This window comes from Musa acuminata, chromosome BXJ3-2 (genome assembly GCF_036884655.1).
Source record: "Musa acuminata AAA Group cultivar baxijiao chromosome BXJ3-2, Cavendish_Baxijiao_AAA, whole genome shotgun sequence".
Classification (NCBI taxonomy): Eukaryota; Viridiplantae; Streptophyta; class Magnoliopsida; order Zingiberales; family Musaceae; genus Musa; species Musa acuminata.
The window spans coordinates 32,870,168-32,893,072 of NC_088350.1; the positions used below are offsets into that span (position 1 = coordinate 32,870,168).

General features: G+C 35.7%; 1 protein-coding gene across 2 annotated transcripts; it reads left to right on the plus strand.

Moving 5' to 3' along the window:
- Positions 1–22,175, plus strand: LOC135632079 (uncharacterized). Of its 2 annotated transcripts, none has more exons than XM_065140445.1 (23): positions 1–520; positions 619–726; positions 2,858–3,006; positions 3,093–3,174; positions 3,303–3,694; positions 6,628–7,060; positions 7,145–7,368; positions 9,693–9,888; positions 10,029–10,165; positions 10,236–10,410; positions 10,541–10,594; positions 13,321–13,500; positions 15,758–15,870; positions 16,587–16,769; positions 18,549–18,606; positions 18,937–18,996; positions 19,100–19,141; positions 19,218–19,348; positions 19,437–19,572; positions 19,658–19,735; positions 20,531–20,647; positions 21,601–21,663; positions 21,745–22,175. In XM_065140445.1, exons 1-23 carry the CDS (start codon positions 356–358, stop codon positions 21,865–21,867), a joined length of 3,399 nt encoding a protein of 1,132 aa, XP_064996517.1. In that variant the 5' UTR covers positions 1–355; the 3' UTR covers positions 21,868–22,175. The 2 variants fall into 2 exon arrangements, with proteins under 2 accessions (XP_064996517.1, XP_064996518.1); XM_065140446.1 differs by having other exon boundaries at positions 380–520; positions 2,908–3,006.
- Positions 22,176–22,905: the final 730 nt, after the last annotated feature.

Below are 22,905 nucleotides of genomic sequence, written 5' to 3' on the forward strand. Positions count from 1 at the left end.
TATTCTTATACTAATCGAATGTCAACATGGCAAGAATAATTTGGCGATAGGCTTAAAAATGGCAGGCAACATATTTTTGTTTGGGGAGAAATAGAGAAAACACAAATCTGAGTTTTCTTTTTAATATATCAAGAAAAAAGGAAAAGATAATTTTAATGTTTTTGCGGTGCTTTCTTGCATGGTAGCCGTAGGATCTACCGACGCCTTCTTTATCCACCGTTAATAGCTACGTTCTTTCGCACTGAAACTTGCCATTCAATTCCCCTCCGACCCGAGATCTCTCAGATCTGATCTGCCAACCCCCGTCCCTCTTCTTCTTCTCCGTCGTCGTCTTCGCCTCGAGCCGGAGACGAAGATGTACATGGCATATGGATGGCCCCAGGTCATCCCCTTGGAGAGCACCGCTGATGCCGCCACCTCCTCCTCCCCCTCTTTCGATCGGATCGTCTACCTCAAGGTCATCAACCGCCATCTCCTCGTCGTCTCCCCCACCCACCTCGAGCTCTGGAGCTCCTCCCAGGTTCGCTACCCCCGCACGCCCCCCCCTCCTCGTCCGCTTTTTGCTTCCCCGATTGCTGATCTTTGCGTTTTGGTTGATCGATTGGCTTGATCCGGCAGCATAAGGTGAGATTGGGCAAGTACGTGAGGGATGCCGATTCGGTCGAGAGAGAGGGCGAGAATCTGCAAGCCATTTGGAGCCCTGACACCAAGTCGATCGCCGTTCTTGTAAGTGGGAACCTACTGCAATCTTGTTCTTGGTTTTATTGATTTTTTTCTTTCGAAAATTTTGCGGAAATTGGATATCATGGTCTGTCCCGGCTTTTGTGTTACTCTGTTGTAGTATGTGCCGCCCGGTCCCAGGCCCTCTTGCTTCCCCATTGGCCTTCCTGGGCCCTTTGCAACTTTAGGTTTCTTGATATGTTATAATAGATGAATCATTTGTTAGTCATGAGCTTTAAGCATATCCTGAACCATATCATGCTCCTTGCTACCTAAGCGCTTGCACCATTTTACGCACTTTTCACTTTTTACGATGAGATATACTTTCTGCTCATTAGCTCTTTCCCTGAATTTTATAAACTAGACATATTTTCAATTTGCTTTAGCATTGCAATTTCTTTACTGCATAAAAATCAAATTGGAAACAAGTATGTTTATTAAAACAATATACTTGGTGTTTTGTTAGTGTAAACTTGTGGACAGTTGATTTAATTGCTCAGATACACCAAATGGCTGCTGGTTCCAGTAGGTTTAGACATTTGGTGTTCTTTTCCCGAGAACTCGGAGTAATTCATAGTGCAAATCATGGTAAAGATAAAAGGGCACATTGGAAAAATGAAGATTACTGAACCTATAATTTGCTTTTCATATCATGCACTGAACAAAATTTTCACGTGGATTTTCTGTTTGAAACCAAATCTTATAGACTTACTTTCATGTTGCACACCTTTGGGACTTAATGGTAGAAACTTGAGATGCTTCTGTGGTATCACATGCGTGTTGTGGTCTGTGCTGCTTTGTATACAAGATGTCAACTGACTGTTGGTACATACAGTATGTATAGTATGTTGGCATGGTTCTATTTAGTGGTTTTGACATTTTATTTATCCATTTGTCATGTTAATAGAGTCCCATACACAAACTGATTGGGAGATGAGCTTCTTCATGTTTCTCTCTCTATATTTGCTGTTTCCACGTTCTACCATTAGCATGTCATAGGTGTGCCTATGACATGACATTATTTGCACATACGAGATGGACTATGGCCAACATGAGGATGTCTTTGGAAGCGTTGGAACGTGAGTTTTCATTGTCAGTTTTATAAAAGTTCAAAAAAGAATAATATATGAGTACAAATGTTCAGTAGGAAATAAGGTGAATTAGGAGGATCATAATTATGAATACATTAATTAAATATCATTTATTAAATTGATTTCATAATAATAAATTATACACATGTTATCACAAAGGGGTTAATATATTCAACTTAGGTTACATGCCATAATAGTGTATTAAGAACACATCATAATTATATAGTCATGCATTATTACATATAAATCATTAAATCAATAATTATTAAGTCTTGATGCATGTGATGGTCTCTCATCAATGGATGGAGAGGTCTTACTCCTCATATAAATAACTCTTCCAGCAACGGATGAAGTGACATCTCTTATCTACCAGGGTGGAGACATATCTCACTTACAAAGCAGGAGACAATTTAGCTGATGATCTAGCTGATGATTCACTAATTTCTGAAGGAAATTATCTTACCAATGCTGATCTGCCTAACCATCAATAGAGACAATGCATATAGCATCACATCGATATCATTTGTGGTATCAACTTTCATACAGTTTATGAAATTATCATGGACTCATCATGTAATATCAAAATATTAGGAAGACAAAACAAAAATATGTATCATGGAATGTACTAAGCTTTGAGTAAGAAATTCCTTTTAGGCCTCTTTTTGATTGGCTTCTTGGGACATGCTTTCTGTTTTATTGGATATTTATATATAAGAATTCAAGATGCATGTTCTTGGACTCTGCATAAGATTTATCCACATGATAAATTGGGTATAACGTTGGAATTTTTGCCACATCTTATTATATAAGTAAAAGATACATATTAATAAAAGGACCCCTTAAACATAAGGATTAGCATCTCTAATCATAATGCAACATTTGGGGTAGCTTACTAACTTTCATCAGAAAGGGATGATTACCTTAACTGTAACCTTATAGTACCATTTCCTACATTGTGTGTGGTTGTGCAATCCTTTTTTCCTTTTTCGTGAGGTTTAGGTAACCATTATATGACTTTTCTAATTCTTTTACTGGTAATGCTGCAGACTTCTGCATCATATCTTCATATTTATAAAGTCCACTTTTCTGGAAAAAGGCTTATGATTGGAGGCAAACAACTCCCTGGTCTGTTTCTTGCTAGTGTATCACTAGTTATCACTGAGAAGGCGCCTTTCCGAGAGAAAAATTTAGTAATGTATGGAATTATTTCTGAGCTATCCAGGCCTTTGATTGGCTCTTTCAAAAGACTTATATGTGTTACTTGCAATTTCTTTTTTTCAGTAGCAATTTTGTGTGTGATAGCAAAAACATGCTGCTTGGACTTTCTGATGGACATTTGCAGCTTGTTTCTTGGATTGGAGAGGTATATATTCAATAACTTTCCAATTTTATCTTGTGATAATTTGGTAGCATTCTGCAACCATTCAAGTGTTTTTTTCCGTAGTTGTTTATGGGCAGCTTTTCATACTTGGTGTTTGTTACTACATCCAGTTCCCTAGCATCTTCAAAATTTGTTGCCAGCCAGCACATTCTGTAGTGGATGCATCTTCTGCTTTCCTAGGAAATGCAAGTGTGCAAGAATCTGTCCAGTGCTGTACTAGAAGTTCAGCCATTGTGCAGCTTGAGTTGTCATTACAACTGAGGTTGCTAGTTGTTTTGTTCTCTGGTTGTCAAATTGCACTTTGTTCTGTAAATAAAAAGGGTTTAAAGCAGACAAGCTTTATTAAAGCTGAAAGGTGGTTGAATACAGATGATGCAATGTGTGCTTCTGTAGCTTCTGATCAACAGATCCTTGCAGTTGGTTGTAGCAGGGGTGTTGTGGAATTATATGACCTGGCAGAGAATGCAACACATCTTCGCACAATTTCTTTGTATGACTGGGGGTAAGTTCTTTTACTCTATATATTGTTGAAATCAAGTTTTTTTTTCTTTTTTCTGGTCCTTCAATTACAGCACAATACCTATGGAAACATTTGGAAAATTTAGGTTTCAAGTGTCCTGTGAGAAGATGTAGATATGGATTCAATCATGTTAGATTCCATTGTGGATTGAAAAGTAGACAAAATGTCTAATAATTTTCATCATGTAGAAACTCAGAGTTCCTGATTCTGAAGTGGTAGATGCAATCAGGATCAAGATTTCAAGTACCACTATATGTTCCAGAATCTTGAGACCTACTACACACCATCTAGTATAGTTGACATTTCTATGCTGATTAAAATACTTTAAAAATGATTATTATGACTGTTCCAATTGCTATGGTTGGTGTATTAATATATCAGTACGCTATTTAGACTAGTATGATAGGTTTACTTAGTATTTAAAACCACGACTAGGACCTAAGAATTTATGTATCATGTAGTTAACTATATTAAAATTTGAATCTAAATGAAAATACCTTACTTGCTAAAAAGAGGCTTCGTTAGGTAGGACAGATAGCTCTGGTATCAGAATAATGTTGGACAAGTTTGTGACATGTGTGTATATATATATGTATGTATGTATGTATGTACGTATATTTGTATACACACACACACACACACACACACACACACACACACACACACACACACACACACATATATATATATATATATATATATATCACACACATACATACATAAATATAATTTTAGTGTGGAGGAAAAAAAGCTAGAAAGGAAGCCAAAGATTATAATTGTAAATATAATAGAAGAAAAAGATAAGTATTAGACTCACTCTAGCTCAAGGAGAATATTTTGCATGAAGATGATGAAATCACACCAACGGGAGTTAAAAGTGTGACCTTGCACCACTCACACATACATCTCACACGTACAAAATGATCTCATTATCTCTAATTCATGCCAATTACAATTTCTTTTCCCCTTTCTATAGACCCCTCAAGTAAAAGAAGAAAGAAAATAACAAATATAAAGAAGATTATAATTACGTCAATTCAAATATATCACTTGTTCTTTCCTGATTTGAAGAAGACAATATTCCATATCTGATTTGAAATATAATTTTCCTTTTTAATGATATATCTGATTAATGGGTTTCATCTACGTAAGGATGAAATTTCCATGTAGAGCTGAGATCCTCAATGAAACCCATGATGGTTTTTCTTTTTTTTGCTTCCTTATTCTTCTTGTTGAGCAATCTTGGTAACTAATATTAGGTTGTAGTAGTGTTGTCTTATGAAATTTGCAGAAGACATGTTAAACTAATAAAAATTATCCAAGATGGAAATTATGGAACCAAATTCTTCTGGAAGGTTTGTGATTTTTGGGGTAGTAGTTGTTTATCACCTTTCTTTTATAAGGGGTGAGAAGCTAATCTTTTATCGTCCTATTTTGCCCAACCTTCTTTTATGAGGGTGTGGTTTTATTGCTGGAATCCTTCATGAGAGGATTTAATTTTTGGTTCAATTAACTTCTCAAATTCTTAGTCACCAATTTATTGACATCTGTTGCTCAAACTGATCACTTAGCTGATTTTCAGTTTGACATAATCCAAGGATCTTGATGATCCTCTGCTTCATGACAAGAAGCAGCTTTCAAATATGAAATAAAGCTCCCTTGTTTTTTTTTCAAATATGAAATAAACCTCAAGGATCTTGAGGTTGGAATAAGTCTTCAGTTGAAGACTGTAATGTTGGACAAAGAATACTTTTCCTACTTATATGGCTTGAAAGAGAGCCCTATCTCTACTTGAGAGAACCCTATGCACTTTCAAGCTTTATGAGATTTAAAAATTATTGTGCATCATAATGGATAATTAGTTGCTGTGTGGCACAGATCTAGAAAACAATTGTAGAACCGTGGTTTTAAATACTGGTCCTATATCATTGAATAAAATATTAAAAAATAAAACTGAATCGTATATGTTGCCAGGACCATGCTTTACGTCTTGATGCTGGTACTTGGTTGAACTAGTAATGCCAGCAGGTCCATACTGGTCCAACTGGAATTTAAGACTGTTAAGACAGTAATGCACACTGCCTTCAAAACACTTCTATCTTTGATTAGACCATGATAGTCTGGATAATGTGGAGGTTCACTTTTGACAAATAAATAGCACTCTATGATGGCAAGTTGGGAGAAGATCTTGTGCTATGTTCATAATCAGGTTCGGAATCATGTAATCAGGCTTATAGCTTCAAAATGATTCCAATCTTTAATGAAATGAAACATATGATTGGTTCTGTTGAAGTTCAAAGTTAGAGACTGAAAAGAGAAGGGATCCAAATAATAGTCTATAAAGGGTATGCTGCAAAAATACAGACTGTAAGGATGTTACTGAAGACTGAAATGAGAGGAAAAAGGATGTTTCTCTGGCTTTATTGCCTTTCCCATCAATGGTTTCATCTATTTCCTCACTAAGTTACTGTCGAATGGTCAAGGACTCTGAGATATTTGTTCCCGTTTTCTTAACAAAAATAAACAATCTGCTGCTTTATTTATTTGTAATATATACATTATGCCTTTATTTAAGTGATTCCTCTCCTATTCATGTCTGGTTTTCTCTTTTCTGTAGCTATAGAACATATAGCTGCATAACTCATGTTTTCCTTGTGTCCATTGGATTGTTGTGTATAGCAAGATAGTCATTCTACACATTGTCACTTGAGGTTATCCTACAATTGGAAATATTCTGGGTTATATCTACTGTTAATATGTTCTGAAAACTGCAATAAGATGTTGTCATGTAACTCATTTTTAAAAACTTGACCATAGTTCATGAACTCATTCTCTCTTGAACATTTTAATTTTTCTTTGTTATTTTTTTGTAAAAACGACTGCAGAAGTTAGATTTTGCTTTTTATAAAATGCAGGTACTCTATGGAGGATACTGGTCCTGTCACATGTATATCTTGGACACCTGACAATTGTGCTTTTGCTGTGGGGTGGAAGTTTAGAGGGCTTACGGTTTGGTCTGCATCTGGGTGCCGATTGATGTGCACAATTCGTCAAATTGGAATGAGTTCAGCTTCATCTCCTATGGTTAAGCCTAATCAGGATTTAAAATTTGAGCCTCTTATTGGTGGGACCTCACAGGTTCAGTGGGATGAGTTTGGATACAAGCTTTATGCAATTGAAGAACGATCATCTGAGAGGATTTTAGCATTTTCATTTGGCAAATGCTGCCTAAACAGAGGGCTTTCAGGCACATCGTATGTTCGCCAGATTGTATATGGTGAAGACCGAGTCCTTGTTGTGCAGCCTGCTGATACAGATGAACTTAAAATTGTTCACCTTAATCTGCCAGTAATGTCTAACATGGAACAACTTCTTTGCTTACCATGAATTATTTAATTTTGTTTTCTAATTTTGTGGGTCTTCTTGAATCAGGTATCTTATATTTCACAAAACTGGCCTGTTTTACATGTTGTTGCTAGCAAAGATGGTATGTACTTAGCAGTTGCAGGTGTCCATGGCCTCATACTGTATGACTTGCGCAACAAAAAGTGGCGAGTCTTTGGGGATGTTACACAAGAGCAAAAAATTGAGTGCAAAGGCTTATTATGGCTTGGCAAAATTATCGTTGTATGTAACTACATTGAGTCTTCTAACACGTGAGAACTTTAACCTCTTCTTAGTTTTCTTCTCCCTTTTACTTTTAGAAGCTTCCTCCAATTACATTTGCCGCTTTAAGTGTCTTCTATACATTAGAGGATTATTAGCATAGTTTTATTGGCATTGCTTGATAGTCTCTTATGTTTTAAATTTGTAATGATCTGTTAACAACTCTTCATTTCAGCTTAATATGGTTGTTATGACAAATGCCAGATGTTAGCCAATCAAACACTGAAATGGAATATATGTTTGCCTTTTTGTTGGTATTGATTATACTATTTGTTTTATATCTTATCTCATGGAACCAGTACTTCTTGTAAATGCACGTTCAATATTTTAGGTAAGCTGTGCTCAGTGCCAGAAACTGTAACTGCAATTTGATGCAGTTAATTTTGGTGCTTCTACTTCCATCACCTTCTGATTTGGGCTGATCTTCCTGCTGTAAGATCTATTACCCAGGATTCTGATATCCTCAATGAATGATCTAGTTTATGAATTAAACTAGATTAGTACATCAATTATGAATAGTAATTTAAGTACGGCAAATGTAAATGTAATGAAAAAAATGGGTGCTAATTTGATAATCCTATAATACCATAACAAATACCCTGGAATATTTCAGTATTAACCATGCAAGACATTGCATTTCGAAGCATGTCTGCCTATCCAAGTTTTTTCAGTGGACTCACAATAGACCTGTGGAAAGCTGGGGAATTACCCATTAAGCTTAATTTTTTTGAACTCACTCTGGTAGATGGTAATTTTCAAAAAAATCATTGCCTTCATACGAAAATGTTCCATTTGAACTTTGTTATATATATTTTTGTACAAGTATGCCATTAGTTTTACCTAGATATGCATATCTGGGGCCTTGTCTCCCCATCAGTACAAAAGTTGATGCATGTTAAATGTGTAAGGATATGCATTGGACCCTCCTGATGGTGCATCTGTGTGTCCTTGAATGAGGAAAAATAAGGAGAAGGAAGAAGAAGAGAAAAAGAGAGGGGGAAGAGGAAGAGAAGTGGGATCTACCATAGCTGTTGGCTTGTTGCTGTTGGTCCTGCTGCCTCATTTTCCTTTATGCCATTACTGATTGCCACATGAGCACCAAAGTATAAAGAGAATTCCCAAAGGTATTCACTGCCCATTCTTTCCCCTAATGCCTGATACAATACTTAGGTAGTGGTGGTAGGTGTGTGCATAGAGTAAAAATTATATAATCAAGAATATATATGTTAATGTCATGGTTCTATGTTTCGACTGGACCACCACATACCAGTTTGAACATGTGCCTCTCATCATCGTGTATACTTAAAAAAGGTTGTGCAGCATGTGTCAGCATAAGGCATGTTGGTATACCGGCACATGCAAGACCCAAATTGGTTCAGCCGACCTGGATCAGATACCTGAAACGCCAAATCATGGTTAACATTTTATGGTTTACTTTATTTGTTAGGATCACATGTATCACGTATAATAGCATTAGTCCGTAGTATATATATATATTTGTTTTACAAATACAAATTGGTTTTTTTTATTAAAATTGTACGTTCTATACAAGAATTCTCTATATACTAATTATATAATATAAATATATTATTTGTCTCTATATAAGAGTTTTTATAAAATATCCTGTATCCTTTTTTTTTTGCTTGCCAAATAGGACACAAATGTGTCAAAATTGTATTCCTGTAATTGTGTCCAGGTAACACTGGTCTCATGGACTGGCTTCCAATGTGTTTCTTTTGTTCACTACTGCAATCAACCTAGGTTTGTCCAGGTAGTCTTGTCCATGCTTATTAGTTTTTGCTGTGGTTTTGCTGCTTCAGGATTTGTATTTGTCTGCCTACCTTCCTTCTAAGATGTTCAGAGTTCCAGATACTGTAGGTGACTCCTTGCCCCTTGGTGTCAGTGATTATATTTTAACTCAGCTTATTTGTTAAAGAAAAAAACTGTAGGAAGGGGAATGACAGTTGTTTTGTTTTACTAGTATCATGTATGGGTTATCTTAATTCTTAAGGGACCTAAACATGTTTTCTGTGTTGTTTCTGAAGCACTGAATCAGGAACTGTCTTCTAATTTTTATTCCTTCTTGCTTGGACCTTAGCAACCAACAGAAACTTAGCCCCTCAACATTTTTGGAAAAATACAAGGTGCACAAAAAGGAAACTTTAGCTATAATTGTAGTTCAGCTACTCCAACATAGTACATTAAATTTCTGTTCAAGATGAATATCGACTATTGTGGTTGTTTCTGTTGCTTCTGACTTCATCCAATCCTAATATTGAGTTATTAAGTTTTAAAGGTCTACAAATCCCTGTAGGTATGAGTTGTTGTTTTATCCAAGATATCATCTTGATCAGAGCTCATTACTCTACCGGAAACAATTACTCGGGAAACCAATGGTCATGGATGTGTTCCAGGACTATGTACTTGTTACTTATCGCCCATTCGATGTTCATATCTTCCACGTGAAGATCTCAGGAGAACTCTCACCTTCTAGTTCCCCAGTTTTGCAGGTAAAGTTTGATTTGCCATTGATCAGTTTAATCTTCAGAAAGTGCTTATTTCAAGTTTAACATATATAATCTGCCAAATAAAGAACAATCAAATAAAGTTTAACATGTTCTTATGATTTAAATAATCAAATAAAGAACAGCTTTCCACAGTACGGGAGCTTTCCATAATGACTGCAAAGAGCCATCCAGCCTCAATGCGCTTTATTCCTGATTCCACAGCAGAAAAGGCATTGGAAAAGAACAATTCTTTGGATATCTTATCTCAACAACCATCTAGGTACGTAGCCCCTTCCTTCCTGAGAACAAGATGGGCCTGGGCGTCTAATTGTGATTGCTTATAATGTCAGATGCCTTATATTACGTACAAATGGAGAGCTTTCAGTACTTGATTTGGATGATGGGCATGAGCAGTTGCTCTCTAACTCTGTTGAACTCTTTTGGGTTACTTGCGGCCAGTCTGAGGAGAAGGCTAATCTTATCGAGGAAGTTTCTTGGCTAGACTATGGCCATCGAGGAATGCAGGTATATAAGAGCAATATTTGCACGTTTTTAGTACTGTTTTGCATTCTTTAGCCTGATGTTTGTAATGAGGTGATGTCAGTTTCTGTACTGCTTTCTAATGCAATTTTGATATAAAATTTGTTCATTACAGGTGTGGTATCCATCACCTGGTGTGGATCCATTCAAACGGGAAGACTTTTTGCAGGTATATGTATATCCTTATTTTTGTGGAGATATAGAATTTTGTAGTCCAGTACAGCCTTTGAAGTTTAAACCTGTTTGCTCAATCAGCATTAATTTACAGTCATGACTCTAGGCACCAGTGATCCTGCAGTAATTTGTTTCAGCTTGTCATTTTTCGGGTAGTTTCTAAATTGTTGTCTAGTATCCTGCACAAATATGTGATGTGGCAGTCTTAGGATGTAACTAGTAAAAAGTGTAGGCCTATACACAAGAATTCTCCAATTATACTTTTTGGGGAGGATCATTGTACACATCCTTAACCCTATGAGCCCAGTCCATGAGGCCTCTGCCAATGTGCGATCTAGGGAGGGCTAATTTATGTAGCTTTACCCTTGCAAGTAGAATTATTTTTGTGACTCCACTGGTATTCACCCAGGCCATGGAGGGGTAACCTTATAATGGCATCAAGCTCAGTAATTTATTTTCAATAAAATAGTCAATAGGAGTCAATATTTTTATGTGACTGTATGCCCTTGTCCTACTGAAGTTTTGGTACGACATACCATGTTTGCCATGCAATGGTATGAGCTAAATGGCATGCCTAGTGGCTATGTTGGTTTTGTTCCAGTTGCATGTATCATGACTCCTAATGATGGTACTGTATAAAAATAAAAGATACTGTATCACGATGGCATGGGTTGGAATAAGGTGTCACTAAGGCATTGCATGGTAATGACATTTTTGATAAGCCAAATCAAATTGGAGCATTTGTTTTGGTTAGGCACAGTTTCTTTGGCAATAAGGGTATTTAGTTCCATAACATGTTCTATTTCAGTTTTCTTTTCAAAAGAGATTGAATAAACAGTATATAACTGGATTGGTTTATTGGCATATATGTTCAGATATCTATCATTGGGTCCAATGAGATCAAATGGTTTAAAGCATTATCTTTTTTATCCAATTGTTTCCATCTTATTCTCAAACCTATAATAGGTACAGACCCACTTTCTTTTATTTATTCTTTTTTAACTCTCCCCATCCTTCTTTTAATGTCTTCTCTTCTTGTCCTCACTCTGTGATCTTTCTGGCAATTCTAAAATAGCCAAGCCATAGAGACCGCAATTGCTTGCAAAAACCTTTTCCACAATCATATGACTCTCTGTGTGTTTATCCTACGCTAATTGGGTTCTTTTGTTCCTTAAACTCTGTTCATGCCTATCGCTTATGGAGGAGCTGTTGACAAATTAAATTATGTTGCATCTGGTATTTTTCAGTTACTGACTAGGTTGCCTGGATAAGACAGAAGCTACAAGATGGCATGCAAGATGAGCACTGTAAGAAGGGAGCTGGAGTTGCCTTCAACAGAGTCTCCTCTAGCTAAATATAGCTAAGATAGCAACTAGTAGAGAATATAACTGCGAGCCATGACAATGGTTTTGTTATTGGTACAGAGGGATTTTCTGGTTGTGGAGGGTGAACCTTTGACCAGTTCTGATTGGATGGTTGAGAAGTAGTGCCTCGGTGAGCACAGTCTAGAGAATTTTGGAAGACTATAGCTGCTCATAAGAGCAAGGCAAACTTCATTTGCCTGAGCACTTGGCCTGAGCCTATGGGCAAATGGGGTCTAGGCGTTGCGGCTGGGCATTGGCACAAATGTTCCCTTTGGAAGGGCTCAAAGCAGAGTGGGTCTCAGGTCCTTGTCTGGTCTGAGGTGTCATGTAAGAACACAATGTCCATGTCAAACTTTGTGGTGAGGCAGTGTCACAAGTCGTGGCTTAACCTATGATAATGCTCTCACTAGCTGTTTCATCAACTTCCCCACTCGATGATAATGTTCCAAACGTCCAATGGCCTCCCATCGTATATGTGTCCTGCTGTGATGGACAACTCCCTCTTCTTGTCACACCTCTATCTCGATCCATCATCTCTTGTCAGGTCTGTTCATCTCTCTTTCATCATTCATGCACTGAGATGTGACCAATACAAGTGAGTTACCCATCTATTGCATTTCCTGGGTCATCTCTGTTCTTTGTGTATCGGACACTCAAAGTCCATAAAACCAAACAAATTTGAACCAAATTTTTTGTTCAATTTGATTTTATTTCTCTCATATTTCATTTAAGTTCAGGAAATCGTAAAATCAAAAGTGTTGTTTTAGTTGATTGTTGGTGTCAGTTACCATTCATCTGGGAACTGCATGCATCCTTAGGCTGCACTGCTAATAACAGATAAAGAAGAATTTTTAAAGAGAATAAAATTCAATTACATAGGAGAAGAATCATAAGTTGACCATGTCATGCCATTCTGAAGTTAACATAGAAAGAGCTAGATATTTGATCCTGAAGGTTAAATTTTTTTTTTAAATTTATATTTATTGATCAGGGCACAAATAAGCTGAATAAATTGAAAGCTGCCAATGCAGCCACATCAGAAGTTCATTAAAACCAAGAAGGGTCAAAAAATGTGCTTGACCTTGTGATGGAACAGAAATGCATGTGCATTTTTCTGTCAGTTAACAATGACAACATAGAACTTCAATTTGTTTATTAAAACTGTTTTCAACATAAAACTTGCTTTATAACTACTTAACTTAAATAGAGGCTCCTTTGGAGAAAATTGGGCGATCTCAGGTGTAAATGTTTTATGGCTTGCATTTTGATTCTAGTCACCAAAGTAGCACCTTTTGCTCTTGTACAATTTTATTAGCGATGACATTGGATATCCATTGTCTAACTTTTTCACTTGTAGCTGGATCCTGAGCTTGAATTTGATCGCGAGATTTATCCTCTGGGGCTTCTTCCGAACATCGCAGTTGTAGTTGGTGTGTGTCAAAGGATGTCTTTTTCAGCATGCTCTGAATTTCCATGCTTTGAGCCTTCCCCTCAAGCTCAGACTATCTTGCATTGTCTACTTAGACATCTTCTTCAGGTACTGGTTTGAGTTTTCTATCAAGTTCCATTGAAAGTCTTCTAGTTCCTTTGAATTTGATCCTTTTGTTTTCCATCTCATACAGCATTTAGAGTACGTTCCATGTAGGTCTGCATGGTTGACTTTGGAGTATGATATTTATAGCTCTTTATCATTAAGAAAGCTGAGACTGGTAGACCAGAGATAAAAAAGAATTTTCTGAAATATAGTCCATTATGATGTAAAGAAAACTTTGTATCAGACTTTTTATATTCACCAAATTCTACTCCCATAAATCTGTAGCATTTGTAAGAAACTGTAGCTAGTTTTGTGACAAAAATTTCACCTTGTGATTTCATGATTTATTTGTATCAGATCCAGGTAAATTAGCATTGTAAGATGGTGACTTGAATCCTTGCTATCTGTTTTCATTGGGTCAGAAGAAATAATTGTATGTGCCAGCTGTGTTGGTTGACCTTGTCGCATTCCTTACTGTATGGTACTAGCGCGGTGGTGCATGGCTTGTGGAGGTCTGTGGTTGTGGATGTCACTTGTACTGTCCATCCAGCTACTGATTATATTTTAGAAGTTCTGATCTATGGAAAGATTAACTGGTTTGATTTTAGCTTCACCAATTTACATAAAAAGAAAATCATCAATTACCTGTAGATTGATGTAATATACAACTCTACTATTTGATGACAATATGTTGACATTGGAAAAATTGGAATTATGAGGCACAGTTTAGTTTATAAAATTGAGCAGTTATATTAGATATGAATATGTTTGTTATTTGTATATATATGAAACACTAAATTTGCATCTTTGGATCATAGGTACAGTTTATGTTGGACCATTGTATGTTCATTACCCCTGACTTTGGACTGATGAATGGGACGTTACTCTTAGGTGGAGTTGCAAAGCTCTGAAAAAAGAGTCCCTATCTTGGCTTTTCAGGCAACACTCACTGTGAAATTTGAAGTTGCCATTTTTTTTATCTCTTTTGCTATTCTTCTTGTTCCACGTCTTTCTGAGTCAAGTTCTTTTTTTTTAATAGATTTCCATCTTGGTGATTGTTATGTTGGAGAGGTGTCCAATAATCTGTCTCACAGACTACATACTTTTGGAACTTAGTATTTCCACAAGGTCAAGAAAATGACATTCAGTCCATGTGACTATACACAATCCAGATTATGACTGTGCTAGCACCGGCACCTAAAGGCGCATGTTATGCTTACTGTCAGAATGTACTGTATCAGTGGCCATTCAGCAGCCTTGGGCATAGCTTGTAGCACCTTGACTTTGGTGGCGTAGCAGAAATCAGACAATACCACATACTCCTGTTACATATTCCTGTTGGACCTGCGTCTAGATGATGAACTTTGTTATAGCAACTATAGTTGACCCAATGTTCAAACCTTGATGCTTCTTTGTGGTGTAGCATAGAGAGCTAGTTATGTTTCCTGCTATCAACAAATCAATACCTTCTTGTATTATAACATAGTAATTTTCTGCTTTTTAACAAATTATTCTTTTTGAATTGGCAGCTATAGATTATTTTGAATAGGAATTTCTGTGATTGTCTTCAGATCTTCAACTTTGCATGACTGCATCTAAGTTTAGGAGGATCTTGATGTCATGTTGAATCAGTTAATTTTGCATCTTAATTATCTCCATTTTTTGAGATAAATGCAAACTAGCTCATGGGAGTAGAAGCCTTTGAAACTAGTGATAAATAAAGAGAAAAAGCTTAAAATACAAATGTGTCTACTTCTTGATGTGGTTGAGTCATTCTAAAGTTTGGTTGTGGCTCTACTTGAGTTTGGTATCGCAACATCATTGCTAATTGATGATTTCATATTGCAAACCTATGATAAGTCCAAAGTTAAATAGTCAATAATGAATAGCCAACTGAGTTTTTTCTGTGGTTGGAATTGTAATTTAAGGATGAGAGATTATTTATTATTATTATTTAGTTTCTTATCAAATCAATTATGTTAGGCACAACAACAGATATATTGGCCAATATTTCAAACTTTCATCCTTGATGATGATTTTCATGTTGTTGTGGATGTCAATTCTCCACTGTCATCTGTATGAACCAGTTTTATTCCATATTATAGTTTCCTTCCATGGTACAGCAATATTTGTTAGTATTAGATGAAGCAGGCATGCTTTTATCTGAATGGATGTACTTTATTTGAGTTCAGCTTAAATAAATGCAACATACTGAAGTCCTGAATTCTGACTTTGAGGTTTCTTAATATAAATACACTAGAGGGACAAAAGTGAAGAAGCATTGCACTTGGCATGTTTGTCAGCAGAAAAGCCTCACTTTTCCCACTGCCTGGAGTGGCTTCTCTTTACTGTATTTGATGCTGAGATATCAAGGTATGCTAGCGATATATGTTATTGGTTTTACATCTAATTTGTATAAACTAATGTTCCATTTGCAATTTACATAAACGAATTTGAAACAATTCCTGGGATAAGTTCCTATGGACATGAATAACCTGAAAAATAATGTTGTTCACTCAATCAACATGATTAAAAAAAATGTTATGCCTAAGATGATTATTTGACAAATGTCACTTCATTTTCGTGCTGATGAGGTGAAGTTTATATTATTAAATGGCACAGCATCAGTTAAAATGCTAGCTTCAGTTACTATTCTGCCCCTATAGGACCTTTTAACTGAATGAGTTACCAATTTTCTTTTGTTTGAAATTCTTTTTTGTCACCACACCTTTATTATAAATGAAATCATTTTCTGTAATTTGTGTTTTTATAAACTTGGCTTCAGTATGAGTCTCGTCTTATCATTGTGCTACTAAGCCTCTAGAAAGTATGCCTTGTTCTCTCTAAACCTTCAATATAAAATGAAATCATTTTCTGAAATTTATGTTTTTATTGTTGTGCTGCTAATCATCTAGAAAGTATGCCTTGTTCTCTCTCTGTACATAATACCATATTTTGTGCATCCCATGTTCAAAGATATGGAAGTGGAGCTTATATACTTTATAGTTTGTTTAAAGGTTGCATGTATGTGAGTCTTAATATTTAAATTTTATGAGTCTTTTTTAATGACTTGATTGATTCATGTATAGGCAAAGTGCAAACAAGAATCAGTTCTCTGCTTCATTTACACCTTCAAGCAACTCACTCTTGGAGAAGACATGCAATCTAATAAAAAATTTTCCTGAATATGTGGAAGTTGTTGTTAGTGTTGCAAGGAAAACCGATGGCCGGCATTGGGCTGATCTATTCTCTTCTGCTGGAAGATCAACTGAGTATGTTTTAAGCTGCAGACTTTTATTAATGTCTAATGATATCTCATTTTAGTTATCTTGTGTTTGAAATAAGGAGATTATCATAGTTTTGCTGTATAACTTTCCTGATGTATAAATTTCTGCACTACCAGAAAATGACACTCTAGCAATCTCATTTCTTGTGTTTCTCTGTATGAATTCACATGCCTGCCAGTCACCCCATATTGTTCATGCTGTATTGTACCAGTAGGGTACTGACACTTTGGCATGCTCACAGTAACATAGGCACATGGGTGACACATGAATAACCATGGGCAGATGATGAGATCTATTGACGAATAACAGCTTGCCCAGCACCGTGATAATAAAATTTTGGTTTTCACTTTATTGTACCATGGACTTTGTGCTTGTATTAGACATATTAGATATTCATCTCCACCAATCTACTTAATTCATCATTCTTTTAATTTCTGGTAAATTTTTTTAGGGATTTCTGTAAATCTTTCTTTGGGAATTTACGTTTTCTTTGCTTTTTTTCATACATTAATATATAATTCGGCAATGATATCAAAGTTAAAAAGTTAAGTTAATACCTACATTTTCACCACAATTTGCAAATACTCTTTCTGAAAATGTTGCAACTGGAAACAGCCTCTTGAATAGATGTTGCAGCAACTCCTCAAATAATGGGCTTCTGCAAGAGACAGAAATGATTGAGACATTAAAAGCTTATTAAAGGGAAGTGCCTATTGACTACAGGAGGTTTCAAATATATATATGTTTGCTATTCAAAATTGAAATAATAAATGTAAGTTATGCAGAATTTAGAGAAATTGGTCAACTAAACGTAAATTATGCAGAATTTATAAAAATTGGTCAACTGCCAAGGATTATTAAATCAACAACTTTTTTGCAACTCTGAAAGTTGCTGAAGTTGATGGACAGGAAATGGTGAAAAAATAAATGAATCTGTTATAGTACTTCTTATGTGGAGGTTCACTTGTTACTTTTGTGTCACAGGTTCTTTTAAAAGTGTTGACATCATCAAAGAGCTATCAGTAGAAACAAGATAACTTGCTGAATGCATCAGATTGAGCACTGATATGATTGATCTCAAAAATATATTGTTGAATCATGAATGCATAAGTTTGATAAAGCAATACATAATCTGCTGTCATAGAATTTCTCTGTCATATGCCTAAGTTTCTTTGTGATTTTTCAACCATTTCAACATAACAATAAACTTAATTAACAGATCTTGTTAAATTAATATATCTCATTAAGCATACTTTTATTCATAATTTCATACATTTAAGGACATTGTGATCCATGTTGACTTACATGGCAATCCTTCTGTGCAATGCCAAATGAACCTAAAGCTTTGACCTTTTGTATTTATTCTGTGTTTTGTGGCACCATTTCTTATATGTACAGAAGTCAAATTATATCCTTATCTCATGCCTTGGGAACAACTGCAGATGATTTAAAGCAAATTTAGTTGTGTGTATCATGTAAGAGGTTTGTACTTATTTGATGGGTGAAACTTAAAGAAAATTTTCATTAGTTGTATTTTTGTCAATACGAGTTCGTGTTGCATCCAAATTTTGATTTGGAAGAATTTTGATCTTTCAAGCTTAAATCCACAGGAAGTTTGAAATATTTATATGTTGTAACTTAATTATTGAATGTTGTGTTCTTCCTGGATCAATGGGAACACTCAAGTTTAATATGTAGCTGAAAATTCTTTTCTCTTATCCAATTTAAGTCCGATTTTTAATGACTTCTGTATCATATGTCAAGGTTGTTTGAGGAATGTTTCCAACGCAGATGGTACAGGACAGCTGCTTGCTACATATTGGTAATAGTCCTTAAGTATGATTTATCTGTCTTCTTTCAATTTCATATCTGGTTTGCAGTATTGTACATTTGTTGATTAAAGGAAAACATTTTCCTTCATGGAATTTGCATTTGAGTGTTGGATCATATGTCTGCTGAAATTTGATCTCAAGCTTCCCTATTTTGATTCCATATGAGGCTGAAGTACTTCTAGTGTTCAAAACAAGTGAAACATGTCTCAGTCTTTTGTGAACTCATCATCAAATTAAAGCATAGGAGAGAAATTTTTGAGATTTTTCAAATGTTAAAATGGCACTCAGAGTTTTAATTTAATTAAGTTATGATTGTATAGGTTATTGCTAAGTTAGAAGGTCCAGCGGTGAGCCAGTACTGTGCCCTACGCCTATTACAAGTAAGATATATATATTTTTAAGAACTTTGTTCATTATTAGTTAGGACTTATGTTACCTTGCATTAAATTGTTGAATTTTTTTAATCATTTTGTGATCATGCAGGCAACACTTGACGAGTCCTTGTACGAACTTGCTGGGGAGCTGGTACAGATTGTATATTTATTTTCAGTTGTCAGTGCTTAGGTCTTCCATAGGATACTTACACAATCTGATGACTTAGGTACGATTCTTGCTTAGATCTGGAAGGGAGTATGAAAATGCTACTACAGAGTCTGACAAACTCTCTCCTAGAATTTTGGGTTATTTTCTTTTTCGTTCTCCATATCGTAGGCAGTCATCTGACTTGAAAAGGTATGCTTGTATCAATCTTGGACTTTTTCCACTTCTATTCTTAAATAACCTCCAAAAGATTTATCTCGTCTGTTTCTCATTGGAGCAGCACATCATTTAAAGACCTTAGTCCACACATTGCTTCTGTCAAGAATATTTTAGAGACTCATGCTAGCCACTTGATGTCTGGAAAAGAACTTTCAAAGCTTGTAGCATTTGTGAAGGGTACACAATTTGATCTGGTGGTGAGGTTCTCAGTCTTTTATCTTTTAATGTTTTATATATATACATTTGAGTACTTGAAAATTCAATATACCCAACTTACTCCAGGAATATCTTCAGCGAGAAAGACAGGGGAGTGCTCGCTTGGAGAATTTTGCTTCAGGGCTTCAACTGATTGGGCAGAAGGTTTTGGCTCTCAGACTTACATAGTGCATCTGGAAAAACCACTCAATCAAGTCTCTCTTTTTTGTCACTTCTTCTATAATGCTACTTTATATTTTGATTGTCAGACTCAGAGGAGCAAAGCTCACATTGACATGCTTACAGGATTCATATTTCTTTAGATCAGCCTGCCGTTACATCTTGATAACAAGTTCAAATATGCATGATTTGATTTAGTGTTCTCTGTTATGATGCAACCAAATCATTGTGACAATTTTGCTGTCTAAGATCAGTTTGATTGCCTGCATTTCTTTAATCCAAAACAATAGAGAAATTCACCAAAACTGAAGAGATTGAGTTAATCATATATAAGAAGTTGTAGGTTATAAATATAGAATTTGAGACATGATTTATATATCCTTGTAAAATCAAGCATGGAAGAGATAAGATGCATAAACACTTACCATAAGCTCATCTGCAGCAGCATAATAGCATCACTTGCAGTTGATAGCATTCGTGGAAAAATAGCTGAAATATTTTGATTAGTTCTAGATTAGTCATAAGGGATTGAAAATTGCATGTCCAGTTAGAGTCTAATAATTTCTTTATCTTTTAGTGATTCATACTCTATTTCCTTTTGATTTAATTTAATATTCAAATTCATATCTTATTTGTGATGATTTTTCTGTTTCAAGTTTTCAGGGTTTACCTAATTATGGCAATTTAAGTAAAAGTGTTAATGTTGTAAAGAGCTACTGTTAGAATTATTGAACTGCTAACATACATTCTATGAGATGCTTACATGTTTTCCGTCTACAGCTCCAAATGGATACCCTCCAAAGTCGGTTGGATGCTGAATTTCTCTTGGCACACATGTGCTCTGTTAAATTTAAGGAATGGATTGTAGTTTTAGCTACTCTCTTGAGGCGTGCAGAGGTATTACTGTAGTTGTATTTTTGTCACCCATACATGATCCATTCTTTAGCTTATAACTTGGATCTTGTGTATAAGCTGTGCAAATATAAAAGGAATAGGGAACAATTGCTCATATTGTTTTGCTATTTTCCACTGCTGTATGATAGTTGTCATTAACACTTTTGAAAGTTACTTTCAGTTCCCTTGTGCTTATTCTTAAAAATTCTCAAATCTGATCCTTTTCATATATCAAAATAAGAAATCTATTGGCAATGCAAGTTGGTAATGACCTGTTTTGTTTTTCCAGAAGACAGATGATCTTCTAATTTGCATTACTAGTATGAATTTTTATGCTCATGAAATGAAATTAGTATCCTGTTTTGAAGGTGATTGTGAAGGTTCCTACTTGTTCTGCCTTCTTCAGATGGAGAAATAATTTGTCATGTCCAGCTTTTAAGCATGATGTACATTTTTAAATATTTGCTGTTTCTATTGATTAACGGGTCAGTTAAGTTGATGCTTGAAGTATTGACACAAAAATATATTATGACATATTATCACAAAAGGACATATCCTGGCATTTATCGGGGTGACCTCTATTTTGAGTTAGTCTTGCATGAATTAATATCCTCGGTAGTTGTATACGTGAAGTTAATATTTCTATCTTCATCTATCCGGACCCGGATATATCTGACATTTCATCCATTCATAGTCTATCTGATCTTCAACAACATGCAACATATATATAAATATATTAATCTGTAAAATTTGTTCTGATTTCCCTTTACGTGATGTTCCATAAAAATTATAATTAATGTGCCTGCATTTGCTCTTTGGGTAGAAGTTTCTATTTGATTACCCTAAATGAAGAGCGCATATGGTTTCCATAGATTTACTTGATTGCAGAATAGTGAGCTTTTGCATTTGAGTTGTTCTCAGTATGGCACTTTGTTACTTGATTATGATTTGTCCAGGTTCTGGTTGATCTTTTCCGTCATGACTTGCGCTTGTGGACAGCATACAGCAGAACTCTTCAGGTTTGAGCTTGCTCTTCATTTCCTTTTAGTGCCGCAATTTTCCGATTGTCGTATCTTCCTAACATTTTTATTATATTACAGTCCCATCCTTCATTCCATAATTACCTTGATCTCCTTGATGTGTTGGAAGAGCAACTTGCTTCTGTATCAGATCAGGACATACAGAATGGGCCTGCCGCCTCATCTGATCACTCATCCGAGTAACTGTCACTACTCTTCTCAGTGGTGCCTCTGTAATTTATATTTATACTCGATGAGCAGAAGCGCTCCAGAAGAAAAGACAATCCGATGTCCCCCATGCCTTGGTAGACGAGGAGAAGGAAGGTTTTGTTAAAAATGTAAATAGCATAACGTAAGCTTCTGGAGTGGATTTTTTTTCCATTTAATAAGATGTTAGGATATTTTTTTTCTTATGTTGAGAGTAATAGCTACACACTACCTCGGCTTTTGATGCATGAAATGGGCATGTATATTTTGTTTGTGTTCTTCTCTATCCCAAATTTGTTTTCTCATGAGAGAAATGCTGTTGACTACTAAAAAATTCTCTTTTTTGTCCGTCTTCTACAATATGTTGTCCCTATTAACATTGACATCGGTCACAAGTCATTTACTTACGGCAACTTAACAGAATGCATTAGAAGGAAAATGATGATTATTTTTCTTGTGTTTTGTCCATTTCGACAATGTCGAAAGTATGACTTATATATCTACAAATATTTCAGTCTGATTTGTAACTGCATCTTTTCGTAGGAATCATGATGGTATTGCACAGTTCCAAAGCTTCATCATCCAGGAAAAAGTGGCTATCTTTTTTGTCTTTGTTTTACGGTTTATCTACCATCGAAGACAACGCTAGCCAAATAATCGTTGCATCATTCTTACGGCATGCTGTGACCTTACATTTGATGAATGGTGGTTATTACTTGTCCTTGTCGTCGATGCAGTCTTAGCAATCCAAGGACGGATAAGGACCGTTCACGGCATTTTAAAGGTCACCCTCATTCTTTGTTTTGGCCACATTATTGACTTAACCATCATGTTTCCATCCGCAGCATTGAGCTCCATTAACATAATTCGATTAAGCGCGACTACAATTATGAACGCCATTTTAGATGGTTCATACGCCATCAATAGATCCCACTAAAGCACAAATCTTAAAGTGCTTACTCGTGGATGAATCCCTGTGCCACCACCCCCTCGTTGTTCCATGCCCATTAGCGGGACCCGAACCCAATGTGTCGG